Source organism: Equus przewalskii, chromosome 14 (assembly GCF_037783145.1).
Source record: "Equus przewalskii isolate Varuska chromosome 14, EquPr2, whole genome shotgun sequence".
Classification (NCBI taxonomy): domain Eukaryota; kingdom Metazoa; phylum Chordata; class Mammalia; order Perissodactyla; family Equidae; genus Equus; species Equus przewalskii.
This window is the reverse complement of record NC_091844.1, coordinates 4,074,375-4,096,381: the sequence shown is the minus strand read 5'-3', so window position 1 is coordinate 4,096,381 and position 22,007 is coordinate 4,074,375. Positions and strand designations below refer to the sequence as shown.

Below are 22,007 nucleotides of genomic sequence, written 5' to 3'. Positions count from 1 at the left end.
TAGAATTCTCTAGAATTCTGCCTTACAAGATTGTTCACAATAGAAGTGACCTACCAAATGTATTGCCCACGTAATATGGAAACTTCTACAGTGATTGTGGTGCCAGCCACCCAAAATAAACTTGGATTCGTTTTTGTATATCATAAGCTTCCAAGTATTTAGAACCGAAAATGTAGAACAACTCACAACAGATTAGTGGGAGAATAATTAGCAAATAGAGACAGTTTGTTAAAAGGCTGCTAATGGGAGGAAAGCCGGGAGAGACCGTGGGAAATGAGGAGGGGTCTGTGCCCTGGAGAGCCAAGGAGAAGCAGGTGTGCATCATACACATGGTGTGTGAGTGGGTGTGGAGACCGGACTCTGTCCCCTGGGCTGGATGGGGCCCCCTCGTGTCCTGGGAAGGACAAGAACATGAGGTAAAGTGTCTCCCAGTTTGTTTCCCAGAAATTGGCATCTTCGTTGCTTCTTATTAAAATTTTTCTACTTTCATCACTTTTCTCAAGAACATGGAGAAAACCCCCTTTCCTGACTAGAGAGTCACTCAGGTGCGAGCCTTCGGTTTTAGAATAGAGAGCCGTGAAATAAAAGGGCCTCGGAACCAAAGTACCAACTCCCTACCAGGTTTCTGACTGCGTTTCCCCATATGGCACGCTCTCTTTTTAGACCCTGTCCTTCTGTCTCCAGTGCTCCCTCTCTGTTCCGTTGTCGTGTCTGTCCGGGGGGCAGGCACGCTGTGCAGAGGACGCTGCTTTCCTGGCACGTGCTGCAGTGCACTGCTGGGCCCTGGACTGTGGTCAGGCCGGCCGAGGGGCCTCCTCTCCAACTGAGCCCGCTGCCCTGTACTGGGGGGCGTGTAGAATGAAGCCCAGACCTCCATGGGCCCACCGTCTTCATGACCGGTGTCTGCCTTCTCCAAAGCAGCGTGTGACCCCATGGGGCTTTCTGTCCATCTTTGCTGGGACAGTGGGGCTCCTTTTTCGCTCCCTACGTGAAGGCCCAGTTTGCATTGATGCAGCATTCTCTCTGTGACCATTCAGAGGGGCCCTCTTGTTGTAGACGCTTCTGACGCAGATAGCAGGGGTGAGGTGAGGCCTGCCCCCCAGGGACATTTTAGGGAAAAAACATAAGAACAGATATTTGCACATCTCTGTTGAAAAAACACTCCCTGTTCCTTTCTCCACTTGATCCTGCGTTGTCCTCAACCAGAAAAGAAAACAAGGAGATGCTGTAATAACAGCAGTAAACACAATGAAGGCCGTCATTTGGGTGCTTGCTGTGCACTGTCATTCCTCAGTTGGACCCTTGTAATGGCCCCACGAGTGTCGCTTCTGTCCTTATCTTACTGGTGAAGACGAGGCGTAGAGGTGTCACACATTGCCAGGGTCCAGAGCTAGTGGGCGTGGAAGCTTGGCTGGGAGCTCAGTCTGCAGGGTGTTCAGGGTCTTTGCCAAACCCTTGCCACCAGCACAGCCCCTGTGAATGTGCTGTCCCTTTACTGGTTTTCATTTACTTATCCTATTTCGTTTTGCTAGGCAGGTATGGTCTTAGAAGGTTGCACGCATGCCGAACTTTCGCCGGTGGAGTGACACTTTAAGTAGCGCTTCAGAATGTCACATCTCCTCCTTGCCACGTCTCGTATACCCTTTTGCATATTCAAAAATGCTTGTGCTAATGGATTGGGTATATGTGTTGAGAGATACTAAATATGTGTTTTGAATTAAAAATTATAATTTTTTTAGATTCTTTTCTTTGGCATCTGTGTTACCATTTGACTTTCACATTTGATAGAAAGCCCTATACTTCTAAACTATTTTTTTTCAGGCTTAAATATTGGGTCATCTTGTTTGCCTGCCTGCTCACAAATGAAGGGGCTCTCTTATGGCCCAGGAATGGAAGGTCCAGTTCAGAGCCCTGGGCACATGGACCTGTGTGATGGTAGACCTTTTGCCCCTGACACCTCTCCCTCAGAGCTGGCTTCTGGCACGTATGCCCACTGAATCAGGGACCTTCTGGGCACAGGGATGGTGAATAGTTCCTTTGTCCCTCCTTCAACCGGCAACCCCCACCCAGCCAGTGTGGGTTCACCTCAGGGGTGGCAGCTCCCTTCCATCTTACAGGTCTCTTTCCTCCCTCCTGTCCTGGGCCACCTCTCTCCCCAAACTTGGGATTTTTGTATGGCACACGATAGAACTTTTCATTATAGGGAGGGGGTCAACACCAAAGGTGCACATGCCTAGGAATAATAAATCTGGATTCATTTCAGGTTAGGAGAGGGCGGCAAGGAGGGTGAGTCAGGAACTAGGGTACCTCGGAATCTCAGACGCAGGCCAGCTTGAGCAGGGCCTTCCCATCCTGGCCACTGGGTTGCTGACTTCCCGGTGTATGAGTGCCTAGCACATAGTCAGGTCTGGAAGTTTTGTTGAAGGGTGGGAAGGAGAAATAGGTGTAGGGTGGGGTTGGCATGGCATGTACTTGGGAGGTGTGCTGATTATGACAGCGGCTAGCTCCTAAGTAATCTGTTAACACTCCTGGGGATACAGGTGCCTGTCATTGGAGAGATCAGTCTGGAAAGACTGATGAGTGCTTACGAGCTAATGGTGGTGAGATGGGAGGTGGAGTTTATTAACTGAGCAAACATTTATTGGATGCCTGCCCCGTGCCAGGCCCTGAGGCCACATGACAACTGAACATGAGCTTTCTCAGGGAGATAAGACAGCACGATGAGGCAGGGGCTGAAATAGAGGAGGGCGTGTGGGAGAAACACCGAGTCTCTCATGGGGAAGGACATCGCATTATTTAGTGCTGTTTACAGATGTAAGTGCTGAGTGGGTCTTTGGGATCAGCCCTCGTTTTACTGTGGGGGAAGGCCCTCAACTGAGTTAGTCCTGCCCATGGTGTTGTCCCCGGAGCCGTGATCTGGTCAGGGAGATCCAGAGGGACTAAGCTTTTGGAAAAAACATTGGTTTTCTTTTTTTTTTTTTTTTTTAAGATTTTATTTTTTTCCTTTTTCTCCCCAAAGCCCCCCGGTACATAGTTGTATATTCTTCGTTGTGGGTCCTTCTAGTTGTGGTATGTGGGACGCTGCCTCAGTGTGGCTTGATGAGCAGTGCCATGTCCGCGCCCAGGATACGAACCAACGAAACACTGGGCTGTCTGCAGCGCAGTGCGCGAACTTAACCACTCAGCCACGGGGCCAGCCCCCATTGGTTTTCATTTTTAAAAGCTAAAGTTAAACTACTAAAGGAAGGAAGGTTCCGGGCCCAGCTTTATACTCAACCTCCTTTGTCTCTAGCACACTCTGGGTGTCAGTACATTCTCCCTCTTGTCGTCAGGCCCCTACAGAGTGTGGGTAGAACTATTATGGCTCCACCAGCAGCAACGAAAAGGCGGGGATTTTCTGTGAGTGAAGCTCGTGTCCAAAGAGAGGCATGGAAGACCCAGAAAGCTGTCGTGGGCTGCATTTGGTCCTTTGTCTCAGAAGTGGTTAGGAATTTAGTACTTCTTCTTTAAGCATCTCCAGCTCCTACTAGTGAGTCCACGGTACCAGGTAAAGCGTATTTTCTCCCAGGAGGACACTTGGAAGAGAGTTAGGTTGACAAGCTTTTTGCTTTGCCTGACGCAGTTCTGCCAGCCTCGGCTGGACATGTCTTTGCTCCAGCGCCAGCCCAATCCTTCAGCCTTGTCCCACGTCCTCTCTCCCCCTTGCTCTCCATAGCACGGCCCGAGGCCTCCTTCACCTCTTGCCCACAACCCCGTGCAGCCTGTCTTATCTGCCACGCACGCTTCATCTCCTCTCCTGAGCTCATCGTGTCCAGTTAGGAACGTGGTTGAGCCTCTGTGTGACACAAGGAATGATGCTAACTGAAGCAGCTGAGTCGGAGCATTCATGCCTGAGTCTGCTTTGACTTAGATTTTGCCGATATCAGTTTGTGCTGAAGAGCCTGTCCCACTCTCTCGAGCTGCCCTTGGGGTTTCTCTGACAACCCGTCCCTCAGATACTAGCCACAGTGACTTCATCTCTGCCCCTTCGGAGTCAGATCTGACAGTCCCCGGAAGAACGAGGTTGGGTTGCATTGGTCCATTAGGCGTAATGTCTGTGGCAGCCCAGCATCACAGATTTCTCGTGGTGGCTTTTGCAGTAAATATTTTAAACCCAGGATTCTCTGGTCTTAGGAAACGTGTGCACCAGCGCAGCAGGGAATCAGGACATGGTAATGGTGTCTTCCCTTCACCACCCCACCCTCACTTCCACACCCAAACATGGATGCTCCCAAACTACTACTATGTTCTTATTGACTTACCCAAATATACCACTTTTCTAAGTGGGAATCAACAGTTTGGCAGATTCAAGGCGGTGGGATGGGAGAGGAGGAGTCTGAATGGGGGAAGGGTATTTCACTTTTTTGAGAGCTCTTAATTCAAGTGACACAGTCAACTCAAAAGCAGGCAAAGCAAAGAAAGGAAAATATGAAGAAGGAGCTGCCAGGCTCACATCATGGGGAAGTGTGTTTGGATGCAGGGGCTCAGCTCCTGTGGTCTGGTTCTGTCTCTCTCTGAGCCTCATTCCTTCTCGCCTCTGCCTCCTAATTCTTCATGTAGCCTCCTACAAGTGAGACAGGATCCCCACGCTGGCAGCCCTGGTCCTGGGGTGCTCTGACATACGCATCTGAGTCACGGGTCCTCCCTGTGGCCCGGCGGAGGTAGGAAAGGCTGGGGTGGAGATGGGCCCTGCTGGAGCCACAAGAACGGAGTTTTGTTGAGTAAGAGAAGGGATAAAGGGTGCTGAGCAGATTAAGACAACAGCAGAGAACCACTGCATTAATCTTAAATGGTCAGCTTTCAAAAAATCTTAAGCTTAGTAAATCTGAGTTTTTTCCCTTTATATACTGAAATATTTTGATCATAAATTTTGGCACCGGATATTCTCTGAATAGTGGAAGCTAATCCTACCAGGATATCTAAAAAACTAGATAGAAATTAAGTGCACATATAATAACGTGAAAAGCTATAAGAAGCCAAACATTAAATATGTCCTAATTCTTATATGAAAAGTTATGTTTGTCACCTTGCACCTTAGTCAAATCTTGTCAGATCTCCTTAGCACTTAATAATAAAAACCTTTCCTAATTTTTAGTTGACTTTAATAATAGATCCTAATGAGAGAAATCTCCACAAATTAATAACCTCTATTCTTAGTATAAATGGCATCTTAAGTACAAGGAAGCTTTCTAGCTAAATCTGATTTATGTTACAGATCTGATTAGTTACAAAAATAAAATGGCTTTGCCACAGAACTCCTAAAACTCGGGTGCACTGTGTCTGCATGAATTGGCTTGAATATATTTCTGAACTACCAAATTTGTTTGACATTTTATCTTAAATCCCCAGAACTCCAGCTGGAAGGTGACAGTTAGAGCATATTTTAAAGTCGTCTGTTCTAACATCCCTTTATCTTAAAAGGAGTATATAAAAGATTTTGACTTTAAAATCACTAACATTAATAATGTATGACATATTCAAGCTTTTATTAGAACTCAATCTCTAATGTATGTGATTTTATTCAAGAAAGTTAAAATGTGCTTATCATCATCAATGAAAATGTAGCTCAAGATCAGAGATGCAATAGCTCGATGCCGGGAAATCATCACAAAAGCTGAAAGTATAGCTTACCTTTAAATTCCACTCGGCTGTTTGCCACTTAAAATTAGGCTGTCTGCTCAGAGAGTAAGAAATACCATTCCTGATGGTGCACGTGTTATTTATTATTATTATTATTAAATGAAGATAAAAGTCATTGCACGCATTGTGGCTGGTCTTTAATGTGACAGTTATGGAGGTGGCTCCGTGAAGGAGCTTGTTCACATCCTCCCTTGGCCACAAACCCAGTCCATCCCAGGCTGCTCTGTGCTCAGGGGTCTGCATCCTTGCTGTCCAGCCTGGCTGATGACTGGACACCCGGGCAAGAGCTCCACCTCTCTGAAACTGTCATCATCTTGTCTGTGGAGCACATTTTCGAGCAGCCTCCTGCCCAGGACCCCTGGTAGAGAAAGAGAGCATTGGAGCTGCTAGGGGTGGGGAAGGGGGGTGTGCAAGGGAGTGGGAGGGTGTGGTCTTCTATCCCGCCTGCTCTCCTGGGCAGCACAGTCAAGGGACCCCAGGGCCCACTCCTCACAGCAACAGCCTGAACATAACTGAGCAAGCCGATCGCTAAGATTTCTTCTAGATCTTAAATACCACAATTTTATGATCATAGACTTAAGGAAACTGAGATGTTCTCAGAGCGTAATCTTCACTGTAGAAGTTAAAATCCTGATTGCTCCTGAGCGCATGAAACGGCATCTTGCTTATTCTAACAGCAAATGCCATTCCTTCTTTGTTCTTCCTTCTTCTTTCAAAGGTGTTGCAGTTTATACATTATTGAACAAGCTGCAGAGAAGGTCATTACTTTGTGAAGAAATGTGGCTTAACACCTAATACAGCATGCCAGCAATTGGAAAGATTTTCTAATGGTCACTCACATTCTAGATATTCTCATCCGTAATACGATTTATCCAAAGCATGCTGCAGCAAAACCTCCAACCAGAAGGTTCAGACACCAAATAAATTTATATAGTCTTATTTTATGATTAGCTGGAGAACTACTAAAGAAAAGCACGTCATTTGACCTCAGCTCAGATCTCAGTGAGACACACTGGTGCTCCCGGCACCTCAGTGAGCTGTGGGGTGCTGCGCAGCGTGTGCTCCCACACCTGGGGTGCAGGAGCAGGCGAGGGAGGAGGCGGGGCTGCGGGCCTGCTCTGAGGAGCTGCTGTGTCCAGCTGCACAGGGCAATCAGGATCGGGCCCAAGGTGAGCAGCTTCAAAGGACAGTGCTAGCGTTCTCCCAAAACGTGGCACGGAGAGGGGGTGAGGAGCATCACTGGTTAATGAGGGCTTCTGGTCCGCCAAGTTTTGGTTAGTTACCGTTTACTTAGGGTAGGTAAAGATGGCCTGAGACTTTGCCAAATGGGTGTGAGGATTTGTCTCCACTGATGGGAGAATATGTAAAATTATAAGAGAAAAAAAAATCACTTTATCCTAGTTAAAATCAAAAACACCCCTTGGAGTTCAAGTTGTTTTTGTTACAATTGGGAGAAGTAAGTGGTATGACTTTAATGACAGAAGAAATGAGGCAGAGGCAGTGTAGAAAAATAGACACAGAGCAAGGGGGGAAACAGTGGAATTCCCATGCTTCCTCCTTCCCTGAAAGATAACAGATTTGCCTTGGAATTCGAGAGCGAGGGCGCGTGCAGCTGGCGGGCTGGGCTCGAAGCCGGATCTGCCCTCCTGCTGGACCGGGCGCTGGATGCGCCACACTGCCCTCCCCGAGCCCCCGAGCCCCCGAGCCGCGCCCCTTCGAGGCTCGCAGCTGGCACATGGTGCCGCTCACATGGCTTGGAGTGAAGTCCAGGCTGGGGGAGAGGGAGAGAGGCACTAAGACCCCCAGGCCTGCTCCTTTGTAAGGCCTTGTTTTACAGGCCGCCCAGCTCTCGGATGGTGGGTTTTGTCCTCACACGGAAACGACCCCTCCACTGTCGGCCAGTTTCCCTTCCCTCTCTCCCTGTCCCCGCCCCGCATACGCCATGCCCAGCTGCCCTGCTGCTCCCTGTCGTCCGCAGCTTCTCTTGCTCCCCGCGCTCTCAGTCGGGAGGGGGCACATGAAATTTCGCCTTGCCAGGGGCTGAGGGTCCCCCAGCGCTCTGCCCTACCCGACCCTGGCTCTGGCCATTGGGCAGAATCAGGGTAAGGGGGAAAGAAGGGGAAATGGAGACCCCTCTCCCAGAAACCCAGGTGACTTTGACCCATTGACTTGTTTCCCACCCACCCTGCGCCCTCTCCAGCCTGTCCCTGCCTATCGAGTTCCTGGGGCCTGTTACTCATCATACATTTCTTATCCCAAATCTTCGCTCCCTAAAACTCAGCCCCACTTCCACCTGGAGACAGAGGGGCCATTTTCATTCAGTGGAAGCTGAGGAAGGGTCCATCAATGTTGGGAGAGCCAGTAGGGGACAGATTCTCAACACCCCAATTCAGAGTCCTGGATGCATTTCCCCTAGAAATCATGTGAAAAATGATGTGTTTTCCGTAGAAATCATGCCACACACCAGCCTCTAATGGAACTGTGCTTCTCAGTTGCCAGGGATTAAATAGGCTTGTATTGGGCGCACAGGTCTCTCCGTGCCACTTCACTGGCTGTGTGTGGTGGGCCAGTTCCCTGCCCTCTTTCTGCCTCGAGTTCCCCATCTGCAGAAATGAGGGCATGCCCACTCTGTCGCAGGGCTCTTGTGAGGGTTCAGGTAACAGATGTCTGTAAAGCCAGGTTCCTCCCTGTCCCCAGACACCTGCCTGTTGAATTCCACTACACCAGCAGCTCTGTATTACATTGCTCCCATGGAATAATGTGTCCCAGGTGCCAGAAGCCTGACAGGCAAGCTTTATGTTTTGGTGGTCCTGGCACTGGAAGGGTCCTGGCCATGAGTGTGCAAAGAGGACTTTGGCCCTCTCCTGGTAAAATGTGGTTCTGAGAAAAAAGGAATTCAAAACCCCACCTCAGTTGAGAAGAGTAATAATTGTTATCATTCATGGAGCACTACCTATGCTTTTCGTGTATAATTTAGTTACCCGTTATGGGCTGAATTGTGTCCCCTCATAATTCATGTTGGCATCCTGACCCCCCCCAGTATCTCAGAGTGTGACTTAATTTAATGAGGTAATTAAATTAAAATGAGGTCTTTAGGGTGGGCCCTCATCCAGCGTGGCCGGTGTCCTTTTAAGAAGAGGAGATGAGGACACAGGGAAGACCGTGTGAAGACACAGCGAGAAGGCAGCTGTCTGCAAGCCAAGGAGAGAGGCCAGAAGGAACCAGCCCTCTGACACTGATCTTGAACCTCTAGCCCCTAGAGCTATGAGAAAGTAAAGTGTGTTGTCTAAGGCCCCTGGTCTGTGGTGCTTTGTTATGGCAGCCCAAGCAGGCTGACACAGTGCTGTTGTCCACATTTAATGGGTAAGAAAACTAAAACCCTGAGAATAAGCAAGACCAAGAGCACAAAGCTGATCCCCCAGGCTGTGCTCTCAGCCGCTCTGGTGTGTGTTGCCTTCCCCACCCCGTCCCGCCCGGAGTCGCCTCAGAGACTGTTCAGATCACATTAGAATAAGGCAGGTTAATTTTCCATGGGATGGTTGCTGTGTAGAATGTCCTGCATTGATGGAGAAATACAAGCCCCTTGAGGGCAGGGAGTGTACCTATCCTATCATCTTGCTCTCCCCAAAGTCTCGGATGGTGTCTGGCAGGAGCCCACTGGCTGAAGCCATTGATTTAAATTACTTTGTGTTTGAAAAAAGCAGACAGAGCAGCGTATTCATAAATCAGTTGTGAAGTGTCTTCAGCAAGGTATCGTGAGGTCTAAGGTCTAACGTTGCCTTTTCTGTTGATCGTGACATCTTCAGGTCCTGAAGAACATTCTAAAACCTGCTCTTTCATAGGTCTTTTCTCAAATAGGTTTCATTACTCACAAATTTGAAAAAGTCTATTACAAAGTTATTTTTAGGGGGCCGGCCCGGTGGCAGAGTGGTTAAATTCACACACTCTGCTTCGGCGGCCCAGCGTTTCGCTGGTTCGGATCCCGGGCGCGGACTTGGCACTGCTCATCAGGCCACGCTGAGGCGGTCTCCCACATGCCACAACTAGAAGGACCCACAACTAAAATATACAACTATGTACTGGAGGAGGTTGGGGAGAAAAAGCAGAAAGAAAAGAAAAAGATTGGCAATAGTTGTTAGCTCAGGTGCCAATCTTTAAAATAAAAAAAGTTATTTTTAAATGTTAATTCTGGAAATCTGTTACTAATAAAAATTGAGCTGTGCCTGGTTATTGCTGCTTCGGCATCTCGGCTCCTTCATGAGACTTGTGAAACCTTTGTGCCTGAGCCTTCTGGACTTGAGTTTGCTTCTGAACTGGCTCCCTCCTGGATCATGAAGCTGTTGGACCATCACAGCACTCTCTCATTGCATAAACTCTCCTATGTCAGAAATCACATGAAAGGATTACTTCTGGGACTTAGAGGTTCATGTTTTCATGTACAGTAAGTTAAGTCTTAATAGAAATCTTAATTTTTAATTTGGTCTAACGTCCTGGCTTACTCTTGTATTTCCCATGCACTTGAGTAAAATGCTGTGGTATGAAAAGAAATAGCAGAAACCGTTAGCTTAAAGAATTGGTGTGTTCTCTTGAAAACCTGTGTGAATGACCACTTCACCTCAGCATGCCTTCGCCTCACATGCGTTCCTTGCTCCGCTGCTTTGGGGCAGCATTGCTCTAGAAGGGCGCTCTCCACCGCAGAGAATGATCATGAGGCAGCGTTTTATTCCTCTTGACCCCCCGCCCGCTCGGCAAGGGAGAAGCAGCAAAGGTACTTCTTAGGACCAATCGGTTTTCACTCCAGTTTAAGGAATAGAAGGAGAGAAAGGCACAAACTACTCATAAAAGTGCTTTGGTGTCATTTTGGAAAAAAATGAAAGTCTGCAAATGTCCACAGTTTCCACACCATCAAAATCTCCACGTTGACCAGGTTAGGAGGTTGTGCAGAGCTGGTGGGCAAGCAGCCACCTCTCAGGAAAGCCTGAGGAGCGTGGCCAGCCCCACCAATCCAGTGACACACCCCAGCTCAGTGGGCCACCGTGCCTTCCTCCCCAGACTCACCTCTCAAGAAGGTTCCATAGTTCCATCCATAGTAACCAGGTTAAAGCACTTTACATTACGGCTTTTCAAACTTTTTTCCTCATGCACAGAAAGAAATCAGTTTAACTTTACAACTCAGCACTCATGTATGTAACTAAAGCAACATTATTTATCCTAACTATGTTTGATTCACTCAGATTTTCTATTTTATTCCCTTGAAAAAAACCCCTCCAAGACATGCATACGGGTTGGTCACAAGCCATTAAATAGATTTGTTGATCCATTAGTGGGTTTTGAATCACAATATGAAAAGTTTTGTCTTAGATTTAATGTATCAGGTAATTTTTTTTCTAATTCACTCATCACAACCTGTTGCAGGAGATGAGCCTGCTGTTTTGAGAGGAAAGAAACATTGCAAGAGGAGAAGGAAGAAGAGGGGTGTGGGCTTCTGCCCAGGGGCCCCCTGCTGCCAGGCAGCGGGCAGGGTGGTGGGAGTGGTGGGGAGGTGGGCAGCGGGGGAGAGCCGGGAGCCCCAGGCAGGCGGTTCCTTTAGTCCAACTTCGGGCCCAGCACCAGTGTGCGGAGGACGTGTGTGTGCCTTCATGCCTTATTTTTCTCTCTGAAAAGCACAGGAATTCTCTAAAGACATGTCATTCTTTCAGAAGGAAACTAACTTTGCACTGTTTTGTTGTCTTTTATGCTACTGGTACTCTGGCGTTTTTTGGGAATAAAGGAGGAGATCTAAAATTTTAGTAGTGTCCGCTCTGAGCCGCTTCACAATGGCACATCGCAGCCGGCAGCGTTTTACTTTTCTGGTGGTCACTGGTTTGCCGCCGCGGTGGATCTGTGCCCAGGGAAGTCGCGGCAGCGCCCCAGGGATGTGGTGGGGCCGCCGCGTGCCCGGTGCCCACTGAGCCTTGCTGTGTCTCCACAGGCCTCGGCAAGACCAAGAGGAAGACGAGTGCGCGGGACGCGTCCCCGACGCCCAGCACGGACGCCGAGTACCCGGCCAACGGTGGCGGCGCCGACCGCATCTACGACCTCAACATCCCCGCCTTCGTCAAGTTCGCCTACGTGGCCGAGAGGGAGGACGAGCTGTCCCTGGTGAAGGGGTCTCGCGTCACCGTCATGGAGAAGTGCAGCGACGGCTGGTGGCGCGGCAGCTACAACGGGCAGATCGGCTGGTTTCCCTCCAACTACGTGCTGGAGGAGGTGGACGAGGCGGCCGCCGAGTCCCCCAGCTTCCTGAGCCTGCGCAAGGGCGCCTCCTTGAGCAACGGCCAGGGCGCCCGGGTCCTGCACGTGGTGCAGACGCTGTACCCCTTCAGCTCGGTCACGGAGGAGGAGCTCAACTTCGAGAAGGGAGAGACCATGGAAGTGATCGAGAAGCCCGAAAACGACCCGGAGTGGTGGAAATGCAAAAACGCCCGGGGGCAGGTCGGCCTTGTCCCCAAAAACTACGTGGTGGTCCTAAGCGATGGGCCAGCCCTGCACCCCGCGCACGCCCCGCAGATCAGCTACACGGGGCCCGCGTGCACCGGGCGCTTCGCGGGCCGAGAGTGGTACTACGGGAACGTGACGCGCCACCAGGCGGAGTGTGCTCTCAACGAGCGGGGCGTCGAGGGTGACTTCCTCATTAGGGACAGCGAGTCCTCGGTAAGTGCCCTTGGGTCGCCGGTCTGCTGGCGCTCGGGAGGTTCCAGTAGAAAGCCGTAAACGTGTGTATATGCACATATACTGCACACTGTGGCTCTTGTAGGCCATTCCCTGTTCAGACTGCATGAATGCACTTCAAATAGCAACAGAGCATTCACGGTGGGGTTGGCACCGAGACTAGCAGTTAAGTTCCACACTCTGCTTCCAGCCTTGGTGCGGCCCTGGTTCCTAGGTTCCGATCAGAAACCGTGCACCTGCTGGGGACCTACACCACTGGTCAGACATGCTATGGAGGCCACCCACCTACAAGATGGAGGAAGATTGGCATGGATATTAGCTCAGAGCTAGTCTTCCTCAAGCAAAAAAGGAGGAGGATTGGCAACAGATGTTAGCTCAGGGTGAGCCTTCCTCAGGGGGAGAAAAAAAAGCCTTCAGGGCTCGTGTTATGATAGATGGGTATGATTTGTCTGTATAATGTGTGTGAGGTTGCTGCCCTGTCATGTACTTGAGTCGGCTCTGAGTGTGGTGACTCAGCTGTCCACACTTGCCCCCATCCTCCTGGAGATGTATTCCCGCAAACGGGAGGTGAGTGCAGTGAAGGTTGTTGCCCCCCTTTGCTGAGGTTACCCTTTTCTCTTCTACAGACCCCACCATCGTTCTCTGCCAGTCTGTTGATCATCTCCCTAGGCCCTGGTGGTTGACACTGTTTCTTCCATGGGTCTAAAGCAGGTCAGCTGTTCTCAGCGAGAGGGTCGCCTGCTTTCTGACATAGCCGTTTGTTGGTTGATTTGTTTTTCTTTTTAAGCCGTATAATCCTAAGGTCATCTCTGCCGCAGTCAACACCACTGAGCTCATCTCTGAAAAGCTTTTAAAGCACTTATGAACAGAATTGAAAAGAGAAAGACAATCCTTGAGAGAGAGGAGATTGTGTGTGTGAACTGAATGGGAGGCATGAGGCCCCCTCATGTGCAGCACGCCCCTTTCCAGCAGTAGACACATTTGGGGTTTGTGTTTCGGGTGTGTGGCTGAGCCTGTCTGGAAGAACTGGGCCAGCAGCACAAAAGGTAGGCCTTTTTGTGTGTTATTAGGGAAATACTCGACCAGTTTTGTAGATCTCTTTGCAAATCGCCTTCCATATGGTGAGACCCGCCCTTTGCCCCGGATCAAGAGTTCTGAAGCTCGAGTCCACTGGGATTACTCTGTGTTGGTTCTAGCAGGGTTTCCTTTAACTTTTTAAATGGAACCTACATTTCTAGTAAGTTTGTACCATATACTGTAATCATTGTCCTCTGGAAAAAGTGCACATTTGGGACTCCTGTTGACTGACGTGAGAGGAATTCAAGGCCACAGCTTGTTTCTCCTCTTCGGAGAGAGAGGCAGCTGTGTTCTGTTCTTCTTTGAGGCAGGAGGAGCGTCGCAGTGGTGGGAACCGGGCCCCTTCGTGGTGTCAGCAGGTCTGGAGTTGGCGGCCGCCTTAGATGTGCTTGAGCATGCACGCCCGGCCTGGACGTTAACTACATCTGAAATCTGAACTCTGAGGTTCTCTTATCCAGCCACCAGAGTTTATCATTTCTGGCAAGACATCACATTAAATTGCTCTCACATGGCATAAGCTCTGTGCATAGCTTCCTTAGATCCTGTCTGAGGCTTAAGAGAGTTAAGTAGAGCAACGCTTTTAACTCTTCTGAGCAGAAACTCAGACAAAGCCCTGGGAGCCCGATTACAATATGCAGTGATGGGTCCAGGGTGCTTAGGGGCTGAGTGTAATTCAGTCAAAAAGTGTAATCTTGATTTAGAAACTCTGAATTTGAAAAGACTTCTTAGAAGGGGGAGAGGGGCAAAGCGACCCTCCAGCGTGGCGACATTCGCCCCGTGCACTGTGCTTTCTGTCTGGGGTCTGGGCACAGGGGGAAAGTCCTTGGAAGGAGGGTGGGTGAGAAGGGCATCCTCCAGGTTTTTGGCCTTATGGAGCACTTGTTGCTTTTCTGTGCGACCAGCACATACAGGTGGTTGTCACTGTCATCTGAGGGCCCGATGCTTTGGGGTAGGGAGGGATGCTCGCATTATCTGGGTTCCATCTCAGACCTGGAATAAGCTCCAGTGTCTCGTTTGTCTAGCGTTATTAGAGAATAAGCTTTTTCTAAATAATTGAAACATTAATTGTTTACATTTCATTTTGACCATGTCTATGGGAGGCTTTCCGGATTTTTTGCATTCTGTCTTAACTTAGAAAACCAAGCTATGACATGCTAATAGCATGCCAGGGCCATTGATTCTTGGGGCATGGGGTGGGAAGGGGTTCTCTGGGACTTTCATCGGCTCTGCACCCACAGTGGTACCATCTTCGTCTGAAGACTGCCATGTAGCCTGATGGTGTGCCAGGCTGCTTGTCCTGATGAATCATGCCATGACATGTGGTGTTTTCTGCTATTAATGTGCCTGCCTTGTGCCAAAGGGATGCTACAAGGAAATTTAAGGCGTGTTGCTTCTTTTCCCCTGACAGCAGAATGAGGTCTGGTTGGCAGCTTTTCATGCTCATAACCAGGTCTGTTATCGGCTGTCATCTGCGGCTGTTGAGGAGCTGTCGGGATGGACAAACCCATTACTTATTCCTTTTCTGCCAGCCACTGCTTCTGCCTCTTGCCAGTGTCTCCCCATCTCTGTTCCTTTCCTCCTTTGTCTTTTCTTTTCCTGTTCCTTTTGGCTTTTCTAAGATGAGAGCTTGGCTTTCAAAGCCACCACTAGGCCAACATGTGTCCTTAGCTTTGCGATCTGACCCAGTGCGTCGCAGTGTGCCCGGGCAGAAAGGTTTCTGATGGGCCAGCCTTCCTGCAGACTCAGAGGCTTCTTCATTTAGTTTCCTTTTGCTTGCTTGCGGTCCTGGGGCCCAGGGCCTTCCTTTGAGGTTACCACAGGACGTCTGATTTCTGAATAAGCCCAGCAGCTTGTTTAGAGCACATCTTCAAGAGGGGCATCATTTTAAAAATATCCTGAGTGATTCCATTATAAATAAGCTAGACTCTTGCTTGACGATATTTTGCATTTAAAAATTTTTAGTATTTTTCTGTTTTGAAAAGTAAAAATATACCTGCCTCTGAGTCCTAGAAATCTGTGCTTTTTGGGGGGAGATGTGCATATTTCAGAAAAACATTGCCACGTCCTGCAGTATCCAGTGTCAGCGAGTGCTGGGTGTTTCAGAGGAGTCTGACAGACTTAATGTTTTATCAATGAGTCAATGAACCAAATGACCCTGTTTTGGCTGTCTCTCCTGTTCCGAGTCTCGGTACCTCCTGTTGGTTCTTTCTTTCGTCTTCTCTCTCTTCCTCCCTTACTCTCCTCTTTCGTCTGTAATTTGTCGTTTATCCTTAGCAGCTAAAGATGAAACAATATTGTTCCTTATTCTCCAGATTTAATTATCATACCTCCACCTGTTGTTAATCCATAGCTCATTAAATCTAGAAAATTAAAAATTTCTACCTGCCCTCTATGTGTTCATAATAAATTCTTGTATGTCTATCACACTTACATGGTTAAGACTCTGTGCTTACAGTTAAGAGTGACCAGTAACTAGATTTCCGGTAAACTGTGTAAGTTGGCACTATGTTGTGTTTTCCATTGCTGCCTCCCACGTCCTTGAAAAGGTTATTCAGGAAGTGGCAGGTTATACCTAGGATGCAGCCTGTAAAGCATCAGCCTGTGGGTTAGGAAGCCACTTTCCTCTGTAAGACTTTAAAGATCCCAAAGAGATCACCTGTTTCCTCATATTTAGGATGCCCCACAGTAGGACTTGGATACTAATTTCTTGTTGTACAAGATATTTGTTTCTAAAAGAAAATACTTGATGAAGATAGTTGAATGCACATGTTGGCCACACTAATAGTCTATGTGTGTTTCTTTCCTTGCTCATTTTTTTTAAATCTATTAATGTTTGGCCAGGGAGGAACAGAATAAAATAATCAGCATAGTTCTTTGCTGTAGTTTTCAAATTAGAGTTCTTATAGAAATCATAATTGTTAACCACAACTCCGTTTTCAGGCAGTGTCATCACTGCGTCTCTCCAGATCACTGATGCTCAAGCTGTAGTGTGTGTCAGAGTCTCCTTGAGGGCTTGGAAAGTAGACATTGCAGGTCCCTCCACAAAGTTCCTGATTCAGCAGGTCGGGGCCCGTGAATTTGCATTTCTAGCACATTCCTTGGTGATGCTGATGCTGCTGATCTAGGGACCACAATCTGAAAACCCCTGGTCTCTGTTATGCAATCTTAAAGGTTTTCTGTGTGTTTACTGCACTTATTTAAACTCTGTGTCTGCTTAATACTGCATTTCCAAGAATTATAAACATACTTAAAGGGGAAAATTATAACTGTCCTGAAGTTTAACTTTATGTAGAACTGTTAGCTTTTGTTGAGTGGGATTCATCTCCTAAAGTGCTGGTCTGTTTATTTTTAGCTCTTTAGAGTTTGGTGACAAACTTGCTGTGTTTGCTCCGTGTTTCTGGTAGAGATTGGAAGGGCTCGGTTGTCAGAGCAGAGTGCGAGCTGCTCCCTAGGCACTCAGGAGGCCAGGAGCTGTGGCCTGAGCTCCCTCCTGCTCCCACCGGCTTACGAGCTGCCTGAGTCCGTGGTTCAGCACCATGACCTCCAGATGTTCCCTTATAAATGGATTAATGTTAAGAGCGAACATGGGTTACTGTGAGCAACGCCTGTCTGCATCTTTCCAATTGCAAAATAATGTTATTTCTAATTATCAGGCTTTTTGCCCAGTACCTAATGAAAGTTTTAAGCCTAGATTTTTATAATATTTCTAACTTTAAACGTATTTAATTCTTAAAACCAGAAGGGCCTAAAGGATCATTTAGTATGGGCACTTTTCTACATATTCACTCATCACCTGATTTGTTCACCTGCTTCTCAGATGGGTCAGAGCCTCGGAGACCCCAGCCTCACTGGCCCTGGCTGACGCTTCAATATTTGCCTTTGAAACGAACAGACAAAAAAACCCACACCATTTACTGGGAATCTGTGAAGAAGAGTGTTATTTAAAGCTAATTCTGAAAATGTAATCAGTGGCAAACCTGCCCAGTGTCGTTCCTAATTTATTTCAGGCCCCAATGAGGGCCTCTAAACTGCCCTTGGCCTCAGGTGAAGGCGGGACCGGTACTGGTTTGCTAAGTGAGTGCCCTGCCTGGAGCTCCCAAGTCAGCACAGCGTCGGTAAAATTGCAGGTAACCGACAGGCCAAGAATCACTGCCCTTGGGAGAATACAGAAGGCACTTGAGAATCTTGGCATCTCAGCTTCAAAAAACATCATTATGTAGGGCTTTGGATGCAGTTTGATTTCTGTATGTAAAAGAAAGTAAATAGTACTAAATCCATTTTTTGGTTTCTTTGGCAGGAGATAATGTACAAAGAACAGAGCAGTCTGTTACCTCAAACTTGCTTAACTTGTGACATGTGAGGGTGGCGAGTGCAGGTGAGCTGAGCGGGCTCGGTCACTGGACGATGGTGGTGAGGTAGCAGGTGGCTGGCCGTCCCACTGACATCGTTGGTGGCAGCTCAGGAGCTTCTCTGCTGTTTGGCCTTGCATCTCTCCAGGTGCCAGGGTCCCACCACCCTCTCCCTCCTTGCACCTGTGTTCCCGCCATACTGCACTTCTGTCAGGTTCTTGGACTCCTCCCTGTCTTCCTCCAGACCTTCACACACGTCTGGAAAACTCTAGAATACAACTCCCCTTCCCTGCTCCACCCCACCACCTCCAGTCTAATGTACACACATCTTTCAAGTCTCATTCTGGCTCTCTTTGCTTCTGGGAAGCCTTCCCCGACCCGCAGGCCTGGGCCGCATGCTCCCTGTGCTCCCAGGTCACACAGTGGCCTTCTGCTAGGGTGTAACCACCCCTGAGTGTGGCTGCGTTTCCCTGTCAAAGGCCATATCAGCACTGAGAGTGCCTATTGTTTCATCTTGTTGGCCATCAAGTCCCTAGCACCTCGGGAGGACTCCCAGAAATACTCTACACATTAACCGATGGATTAATTATCCGGAATGTGCCCGTAGATTCCGTATGGGAGTCGGCAGCCAGCCACAGCAGAGTGCCAGCGATTCCCGGGTCTCTCCATGCTCGTTGTCTCCCGGGGTCATGCTAATGTGCCAGTTAGCTTGGATCAGACGCGGTGGCCCGCACAAGGGGGTCCAGACACCCTCTCTTCAGGCCTCCCCAAGCATAATGGGGCAGCAGTGGTCATCCAGTAGTCACTGACAACTGAAGAACAACTCTTCCAAATTAAAAAGGAAAAATGTGTCAAGGTAAATAATTCATCCATAGCAGTATTCCGAAATATTTTCTAAAAATCCCTTAGATCATTAGCTCTCTTGATCTAAATATTTATATTGCTCTCATGTAAAATCGCTAGTACCTGTCAGAAATGTTTTTTCCTCCCAAATACTTAAAGCTGTAATGGAAATTTTTTTAAAACTGGGTCAAAAAATTTTTAGCACTTAATGTATTAGAAAGGTTTGTGTGGCCAACACAGGTAGCACCAGTGTCAATCTGTGCTTTTACTCTATTTCTTTTTAGCTGTGACTGTAGAAATGATGGGAACGTGTTTGTCTTTTGCATGAGCTCCCCCTTTGGTTTGCAGGAGAGGTCAGAGTGGGCTTAGCCCCCAGTGATCTGACCACTCCACTGAATTAGCTGTGAGACGATGGGAGACAGTTAGGGTTTCCGTGAACCATACCTTTTGTTTTGTTCTTAACCACGTGCAGGTGCAGGCACAGGCGCACGCAGGCAGGTACAGAGCGCGGGTCCCAGCAGGTCACTGCGATCCTCAGGGTGCTCCCTGCTGTGGATGTGGTTTCCCCTGGTGAAGGGGCAGCACGGTGGCCATCTCTAGCCTTCAGGATTGAGAGTGAGAACTTGAGGAACCTGGGCCGGTGGAGGAGGGTTTCAGTTCAGCTCCGGCTTGGCTCACATTTCTTTCCTGTATGCAGGCAAGAGCCTGGAACGCGAGCTCATCACTTCTCTCCTTAAACAGAGGACCACGTAATCCCTGCCAGGGGTCTTGACCAGGTGTCCTTTGTAAACAATTCCTTTGCAACTTAGAGAAGGAATTCCACAAGAAATGTTTACATTTTGGTCTCAAGATGTGTGCAAAGGAGGTATCTCCCGACAGACTTGGTTTCTAAGATATCTTACAAATACTGCCGATTTCAGATGTTCTCAGAGGCCCAGAGAGTGTGCCAGCCAGAGCCAGCGGTATCATGGTAGCATTTTTAGAAGGTTGAAAAAGAAGTGGTTCGTACGAGAATGTAACATTCAGGGATCATTGTTGCCTGACCCCAGGCCAGCGGGGAGCAGACTGTTCGGCTCAGGAGCTGTGTCTGAGCCGTGTCTCCCACAGCTGCAGCCCCCCAGGACAAGCCGTTAACTGGTCGCCGGGTGTTGCAGGAGATCTGAGGAGAGTGATGGGTTCTTTCGTCCACCGCTGTGCCCTGGCTGGGAGGCGTGCCCAGGAGCTTCGCGACCCTCGCCCCCTCCCCGCACCCCCTGCGGCGCCGACGGCTGCAGGTCAGCGTCCTCGGTAGCACGCGCCCTCCCTGGCCCATCCTCAGGTTTCCTCCGTCACGATTCTCATGTTTCCACCAGACTGTCACCAATCTTTTTACACTAACACATAAACTTTTTTTAAATGTTTTTTATTGTGGCAAAACATACATAACATAACATTTACCATTTTAACCATTTTTAAGTGTAAGTTCAGTGGCATCAAATACGTTCACATTGTTGTGCACTGTCACCCCCATCCTTCTCCAGAACTTCATCTTCCGTTATTGGAACTCTGTCCCCATCAAACACTAACTCCTCTTTCGCTCAAGCGCCTAGCAACTTTCCACTTTCTGTCTCTATGAATTTGACTATTCTAAGTACCTCATATGGGTGAAATCATACACTATTTGCTTTTTGTGACTGGCCTATTTTACATAGCAGAAGGTCCTCAAGGTTCATCTGTGTTCTAGCATGTGTCAGAATGTCCTTCCATTTTAAGGCTGAATGATACTCCGTTGTATGTGTATACTGCATTTTGTTTATCCATTCATCTTCCATTCATCATCCATTGAACAACAGTTCTAGCTGTTGTTGGACACTTGGGTTGCTTTTACCTTTTGGCTTTTTTTTTTTTCTTCTTTTTTAGCTGAGGAAGATTTGCCCTGAGTTAACATCCGTGCCACTTTTCCTCTATTTTGTATGTGGGTCACTGCCACGGCTTGGCCACTGATGAGTGGTATAGGTCCATGACCCGGATCCAAACCCGTGAACCAAGGGCACCAAAGCAGAGCATGCCAAACTTAACCATCATGCCATGGGGCTCGCTCCTTGGCTATTCTTAGTAATGCTGCTACGAACAAATAGCTGTTCGAGTCCCTGCCTTTAGTTCTTTTAGGTATATACCCAGAAGTGAAATTGCTGGGTCAAATGGTAATTTCTGTTTAGTTTTTTGAGGAACTGCCATCTGTTTTCCACAGCAACTACACCATACTATATTCCCACAAGCAGTGTGCAAGGGTTCCAGTTTCTCTGCATGTGTGCCAACAGTTATTTTCTACTTTTTTGTTCTTGTTTTATAAAAAGCAAAATGGATGCAAAGTGATATCTCGTTGTGGTTTTGATTTTCATCAGCGCTTAACTTTTTAATCTAAGCTTCACTTAGATTAGCCTGCCAAGACCAGCGCAGAGCAGTTCAACAGTTACCCCCACGCTGTAACAACACAGCCGGCAGTTCATTCATTATCCATTAGGTCAGTGGTTAGTAGCTAATAGTGGAATTGTGTGCAAACTGGCCTGCTCCCTGCTTTCTTCCTTACTGCCTTCTATTTCACCTTGTTGAAACTTCCCACTATGTTGGAGTCATTCGAAATAGAACAGAACCAAGCACAGGTGGTTCCGCAAACAACTGGGAGAACACCCAGCTAAACTTGTCTTCAGCCTCCATGGCAATGATTCTCAAAGTGTGGTTCCTGGACCAGCAGCATCAACATCACCAGGGAACTTGCTAGAAATGTAGCATATCAGGGCCCACCGCAGACCTGCTGAGTCTGAATCTGGGGTGGAGCCCAGCAGGCACCCTCACTATAAACAAGCCCTCTGAGTGGTTCTGATGCTCCGATTTGAGAAGCACTGAATTGTGGAGCATGAAATTGGCTCCGGCCCTTATGAACAGTGTTGTGTTATACGGTAAAATTCCGAACTGAATTACTGAATATCACTTACTATTGACCAGTCACACATGACATGACAAAGAATGACAAGGACGATCTTCTGAAAGTCCATGCTCTGAGGTACTCACATTTAACTTTAGGAGATACATTCGGAGGCAGGCAGGGATAACGAACATACGCATTCTAACTTGAGACTGGACAGTGAGCTCTTTCATTTAAACATTAGGTGGATGGGACTGCGAGGGCTGTTCTGTGGTTGATGATTGCTTTTTCTTCATTTATGTAAATAAATTTATTTCTGAAGCTAGTGAGAACAGTAATATTTGCTCATGTCACGTGTGGATTATCTGTAGGCCTGTGGGGTAAATACTTCAGAGACACGTTTCTAGGAGAATAGAAAATGCCACTGAAAGATAATCTGATGT

The 22,007-nt window shown here is 48.1% G+C and overlaps 1 protein-coding gene across 14 annotated transcripts in view; it reads left to right on the top strand.

Annotated features, from left to right (window-relative positions):
- NCK2 (NCK adaptor protein 2) overlaps nt 1-22,007 on the top strand; it is a 135,734-nt gene that overhangs the window by 105,270 nt on the left and 8,457 nt on the right. For all 14 annotated transcript variants that reach the window (XM_070573358.1, XM_070573356.1, XM_070573350.1 and 11 more), the window contains one exon: nt 11,651-12,372. In XM_070573358.1, the coding sequence (XP_070429459.1) occupies nt 11,651-12,372 (722 nt within the window). The remainder of the gene's footprint in view (nt 1-11,650; nt 12,373-22,007) is intronic.